Source organism: Cyprinus carpio, chromosome A21, assembly GCF_018340385.1.
Source record: "Cyprinus carpio isolate SPL01 chromosome A21, ASM1834038v1, whole genome shotgun sequence".
In the NCBI taxonomy this organism is placed as follows: Eukaryota; Metazoa; Chordata; class Actinopteri; order Cypriniformes; family Cyprinidae; genus Cyprinus; species Cyprinus carpio.
This window is the reverse complement of record NC_056592.1, coordinates 10323469-10329607: the sequence shown is the minus strand read 5'-3', so window position 1 is coordinate 10329607 and position 6139 is coordinate 10323469. Positions and strand designations below refer to the sequence as shown.

Below are 6139 nucleotides of genomic sequence, written 5' to 3'. Positions count from 1 at the left end.
GGGACGAGTAGTGGCGCTACAACAGTCTTTTTTCACGCTGCTTGTAGTGAAGAAGACGTCAGCTGCGATTCAAATTTAACCGCTCTAGGCTGCAGAGCCGGATAAACAGTATTTATTGTCAAACGTCATATTATATTTAGTTTATCGACGGAGTTGTGCGTTAGTAAGGTACAGCGATGTCTTGTCGCAGAAGGTAAGTGTGTATAGTTTAAGTGGAGACTGTTAAACTGCCAAACCAGCGCGAGATTAAATTATATCATAGCCGTGTCTCATTATCTTGTGTAACTTAACGTTATATCTTGGCTGGCAATACAAAACACATGCTAGTTATAACGTTGAATGACCTCTTTTTACTGACTCTGGTAATTTTAAATAGCCAAACGTACTCTATTACTCATGTCTAAAGTCTTGCTGATCTGTTTTGTTGTCATGAGCCTTATTTTTGTGTTCATATGATCATTGTTGGGGAGGAACTAGTTACATGTAACGGAATTACATTTCATTAAAAAAAATGTAACTGTAATCTATTACAGAGAAAAAAATTATAGTTACTTATGAAAATCTGAATACTTACACACACACACACGCATTTTATTGATTTATTTATTTATTTCGATTGTTTGATCTAATGTTTTATAATATGATGTTTTTCAGGAGTTGAGGACACAGAATAGGACACATGCAATAACATATTCAATAACTGTTTTATTTCCTATTTTGGTTTATGTATATGCTTTGCTTTTTAGGGTTAATGTTACCTGCCATAACTATGCAAGGATGTCAAAAACAGTATCATAGCTATTAAACTATATTTTGTTATGATTTAAAATCAGCATTTAACTTCAGAACGATCTCAAAGTAAAGTTTTTTTTTTTTTTTTTTTTTTTTTGGGGGGGCTGTGCTTTAAAATGTAATTTTTATCATCTTAATTCAAGTGATGAAGAATTTAGGAAGTCTGATAGTAATCAGTGTTGAGTGCTACTGTACGGTTAACCCTGCCTGCTTTAAATGTTTGAAAATAAATAACAGTTGAAAATATTCCTTAGAAATTTAGAAAGGTAATGAAATGTGATAAGTAACATTACTTTCTTAAAGTAATTGAAATAGTTACACTCCTTATAATATTTTAAATAGGATAACTTGTAATCTGTAACCTTTTACATTTCAGAAATAACCTTCCCAACACTGCATATGATTATATTAAAGGCATAGTTAAGCCAAAATAAATATTATAATAAAACATTCTGTCAAAATTTTGCTCACCCTCATGTTGGTCCAAAACTGTATGACTTTCTTTCAAAAGGAGATGTGTCTTAGTCACCATTCACTTTCATTGTATGGCAAAAAGATGCAGTGAAATTGAATGGAGGCTGACACTGTCAGTACAAACACCTCAAGATTCATCAGTATTTATTTAATCTCATTTATTTCCTTATGTTTTCATGATCAGTGAAGCTCTGGCATTCTCTCTGGTAACTGAGATCAATCAAGCCATGGCCAGGCTTGTGGACATATGGGACAGTATCGGCATCATGGAGGACCAGAGGGTAGAACGAATGCAAACTGTGAAAAAACATATAGATGTAAGTTATGCTTTTGCATGCATTGCATCTCTCACTATTTTCTGCTTGCTGCTTACTCTGAATTAAACATGTTCTCTAGGGGCTTTTGCATTCAATGATCAAGGAGGAAGAGGCCTTAAGAAACTGCATCAAAACCGGCATCATTACCTCCCAGAAACAACTGGATACACTGTGCTTGGAACTGGGACTGGAACCATACAAAGTAAGACCTGTGAAGTATTGTCTTTTAATGAACATTAGTGAAATACTGTGAAATTTTAATATAAAAATTGGTGCCCCAGATATGTTTTTAAAGTTACAAAAGATCTTTCAGAATACCTTTAAAAATCTTAGTTTATTTATTGAATATTTAGCTACCTAATTTAGTTTTGTTAAAATAACAACATTACACACATCAGGAATTTTAAACTAGTGGTGCTATTTTAAACTATTTTGTATTTTTCTAAGAATTTTAACCCTAATTATGGAAAGCTCCAGGCTCCAGTTTTTCTGATTGTTATCCTACAATCTTTTATAGTTGGAGGAAGACCTTACAGTCCTCCAGGTGGAGAAGAACCTGCGGTTCCGTGTTGAATCTCTTTTAAAAGAAAAGAATGAACGCTTAAGAGAGCTGAGTGATTTGAAGAAGCAGGATGAGGAGTTGTGCGTGACTTTGTGTGCTACGCCATATTACATCCCATCAGGAAGTGTGCCTTCTCGAACCCAGCTGCAGGAACTCCAGGAGCATGTTAAGAAACTCGGCAAAGAAAAAGTATCTATCCTTTTTCTTTTTGGAAGTGATCTGATCGTTCATGAGTTTCCGTCCTGGATGCTTTTGTGACTTAAGCTCTCTGTTTGTAGGAGAGCAGGGTGAAAGTGTTCTCTGGGCTCAGGGAGGACATCAGGAGCCTGATGGATGAGATGGGACATGAACCAGAGAGCAGCCTAGAACGAGAGTCTATCTGCCCTGACAGTGATATTTTTCTGCTCACGCATGATAATATCAAAGCCTTGAAACTGCTGCTCAGCCAGGTGCTAAACTTTAATCTTAAAAAAAAACCAGTAGTTTCAGTTTTGTAAATGTCATTGTTATTTCTGATTTTGTGGAAACCCCAGATATACATACATACATACATACATATTTTGTATTTTGTTTATCTTCCAAAGTTTATACAGATGCCTTTTGCACAGATAAGGTGTCTTCGAAAAGCATTGCATGAGCTAGCGATGCCATCTAGTGACTGTGTGTAGAACAAAATTAGCAACTCAACCAGGGTCCAAAATTAAATCTCACCAAGCACCAAATGTGAATAAAAGTTGGCTATACAAGTATATAAAAAAAGAGATAGTTGCCAGCTGGCTGATAGCCATTATTATCATTGTTGTACTGATAATATATATTTATACCACACAGCTTGAAATGAAAAAGGAATCCTTGATTTCAGCCCGAGACAAACTCAAGGAGCGAGCCACGAGCCTGTGGAATCGTCTGAGTTGTCCTGAGCCGGAAGGCGAGGCGTTCCGAGAGGCTGCCATGAGCACTCTTTCTGATGATATCAGACGGGTGAGAGCTTTTACTTGTAACCCACAGGATGTCCTATCAGGGATCTTAACTCTCCTTATAGTTTACTAATGACTGCTAACGGAGGGCATTTCCTCTTGCAGTGGCGGGGCTATGTGGAACATCTGGAGGAACTGCAGATGGCTCAGCTGGAGGAGGTTGTTGACAAGGTCCGACAGGAGCTTGTGGTTCTGTGGGATAAATGTATGCTTGGACCAGAACAGAAAGAGCTATTCAGTGTTCACTTCTGTGATGGTTAGTTGCCTGAACCTTGCTATTCAAAAAAGCAGTCAGGTAACATTATAATATTAAATTCATTCATAGCTTTTCTCAGCAAACACAGACATGTGGTCAAAGGAATAGTTTGATACCCAAAAATGAAAACTTATATCGTCTAAGATGTAGATGAATTTGTTTCTTCATCAGAACAAATCCATTCAGATGAAAAACATTCATCCATTGAAATATTTCTTTAATTATAGTAATTCAATCATAAATTAATCATAATAAATTGAGTAGATTTAAATATTGTATGGATTACCAGTCCTGTTTAAAACCATGAAACTCAAAAACAGATAAAAACTGATTCTTTGCTTATGGAAAGGGGCTTTAACTTCATTCTGGTTGAACAGATCACTACACTGAAGAGCTGCTGGCCCTCCATGACAACGAGCTGCTACGAATGAAGGCTTTCTATGAGGCAGCACAGCCCATACTGGAGGACCTGGAGAAATGGAAGAGGAACTGGGCTCTCTTTCAAGAGTTTGAGGTTCTCACAGGCATCTCCCAATCCCATGTTTAAAATAAATTTAAGCTTTGGTTTCACATGTGTCATTTTGTTCTATATGTTTCTCTTACCAGAGAAAGGCAGCGGATCCAAATCGCTTCAGTAACAGAGGAGGGTCTCTGCTCAAAGAGAGTAAGGACAGGGCCAAAGTGCAGAAACTGCTCCTAAAGGTAGTCACACATTTGCTGTTAGTTAAAGGATTTTTTTTTTTTTGATCTTGTAATTTTTAATCTTTGTATAATCATTTTATTTTTCGTTTAAACAACAGACCTCTCCAGTCATCTTTAGATTGGAAGAAAAAAAATGCTATTTTTGTGATATATTTTTATGTTTATTTATTTGTTGTTGTGGGTGTGGTTGTGAACGGCAAAACATTTATTTCTACACTAACAGGTGGAAGAGGAGTTAAGAAGCCGTGTTGAAGTTTGGGAAAAGAATCAGGGGACCTCTTTTCTTGTGCAAGGTCAGAGGATCATGGATTTCATTTCCAGCAAGTGGGAAGAGCATCGCTTGCAGAAAGACAAGGAGAAGAATGAACGGGTGAGATTCACATTGATCAGATGGTGTTTAAACACAAAAGAAGGCATTTTGTAGTATAGAGTGACTCGTATTTTACCTTGATTTATTTAAATAACATTGTTTCACTAACCTGTGCCTTTCAGATGACAAAGAAAACTGAAACCTCTCAGTTTAAAACTCCGACAAAGAGAGCCCTCGGATCGACACATACCACCCCCATCCCTAACAAAATTAAAAAGGTGTCTGTTTTCTCATTAAGCATGGTGTGCAAATACAAACATATTTTATCAAAACGCATTATAATCTTCCAGTTGTTTCAGATGCCCAATATGCCTGCACCTCGCACTGCCACCATGAGCAACACCAGTAGCGCCAGCAGCAGCGGCTCATCCACCACATTTGTGTGTGTGCCAGGAAGACCTCAACTCTCTGCCAAGGTTAAAACCATCTGCCTGGGCCATCCAAAAGCTTTTGGCTTGAGATCAGTCCAAAAAGGATTGTGGTTAGACACTAGTTCAGTGTTAAAATAGAGTAAAATATGTTCCAAAAGCTAACACTAGGTGACACTGTTGCATCAACAACAATCAGTACTCAGCACTCTGTAGGTCAAATCCTATCATCTGTACATTCTTGGTAGTGTCTTAATGCTTAAAATCAGTGATTTTTGTGTGTTTTTTGTCTTTGGTCTAACAGAGGAACAAGACTACAGAGGCCAGCTCTGGCCCACATGTGCCGCTGCAGGAGTTCAACAGTGACAAGAAACCAGTTCCAATAAGCTATTCGGCTTTTACCGTAAGCCCAATCACTCAGCATTAAACCACTTCCCCAGATGTATATGAACTCCAAATGGAGCGTCTTGTGATAAGAAGGATGCTCATTTGTGACTGCTAATTCCGCCGAGAGAGATCATTAACATTTTAAGGCCCACACATAATAATGATTCAGTGCTCAGTTAGTAAAGATGTGTTAACATGTTTTATCTTGTTTCCCATTACAGAGTGAGCTCTCCAGGAAAGCCAATACTGATGCTTTTCTCAATTCCACCGTTAAAGACATGCTTTGATTGGACTGCCAACATTTGGTGCTTTTTTATGGGGTTTAGGTCACAAGTAATAATGTCAGGATTGAGATTGTACAGGATACAACTATTCTCAGGTGTTTGACTTACCTTTGACCAATGCAGTGACTTTTCAAAGACACTTTTTTTGTTTGTTTGTTTGTTTTAAAGGGAATAATTTTATATATGTTTTTTATGTCATTGTTTACAGCTAGTCAGATTATGTGTATATTAGCTCATAAAAGGTCAGTCATTTCCTTGTGTATATACAGTACTTTTAATAAAATGCTTCTTAATACATTTCAAAATTGGCTTATTTTTTAAGACTGTGCAGGTCTTTAAATATCTCTACCCTGAATTACTAGGAATGGTGACTATACACTACTGCTCAAAGGTTTGGGGTCAGTAAAAATGTAATACCTTTATTCCACAAGGATGCATTAAAATTGACTAAAAGTGAGAATCTATTTCAAGTACATGCTGTTCTTTATAACTTTCAGTTCATCAAAGAATCCTGTAAAAATTTACTGCTGTTTCCACAAAATTCAGCGCAACATTTTTCAACATTGATTATGTAAGAAATGTTCACTGAGCATCAAATCAAGCATATTTAAATGCTTTCTGAAGGATGATGAGACACTGAAGACTGGATT

General features: G+C 36.9%; 1 protein-coding gene across 1 annotated transcript; it reads left to right on the top strand.

The window, feature by feature from the left end:
* Positions 1-31: 31 nt before the first annotated feature.
* LOC109080580 (protein regulator of cytokinesis 1-like) lies at positions 32-5794 on the top strand. Its single transcript, XM_042778943.1, has 14 exons — positions 32-193; positions 1451-1583; positions 1663-1785; positions 2101-2334; positions 2424-2594; positions 2977-3126; positions 3228-3378; positions 3756-3892; positions 3985-4080; positions 4304-4450; positions 4573-4668; positions 4750-4866; positions 5123-5221; positions 5427-5794. The coding sequence occupies exons 1-14, from the start codon at positions 177-179 to the stop codon at positions 5490-5492; spliced, it is 1737 nt and encodes a 578-aa protein (XP_042634877.1). The 5' UTR covers positions 32-176; the 3' UTR covers positions 5493-5794.
* Positions 5795-6139: the final 345 nt, after the last annotated feature.

What these genes read in the sequence shown, in the direction of transcription:
- LOC109080580 (XM_042778943.1), top strand. An exon ending in TGAAACTGCTGCTCAGCCAG is followed by an intron (nt 2,595 to 2,976) that starts GTGCTAAACTTT and finishes TATACCACACAG; the next exon opens with CTTGAAATGAAAAAGGAATC. An exon ending in TAAGCTATTCGGCTTTTACC is followed by an intron (nt 5,222 to 5,426) that starts GTAAGCCCAATC and finishes TTCCCATTACAG; the next exon opens with AGTGAGCTCTCCAGGAAAGC.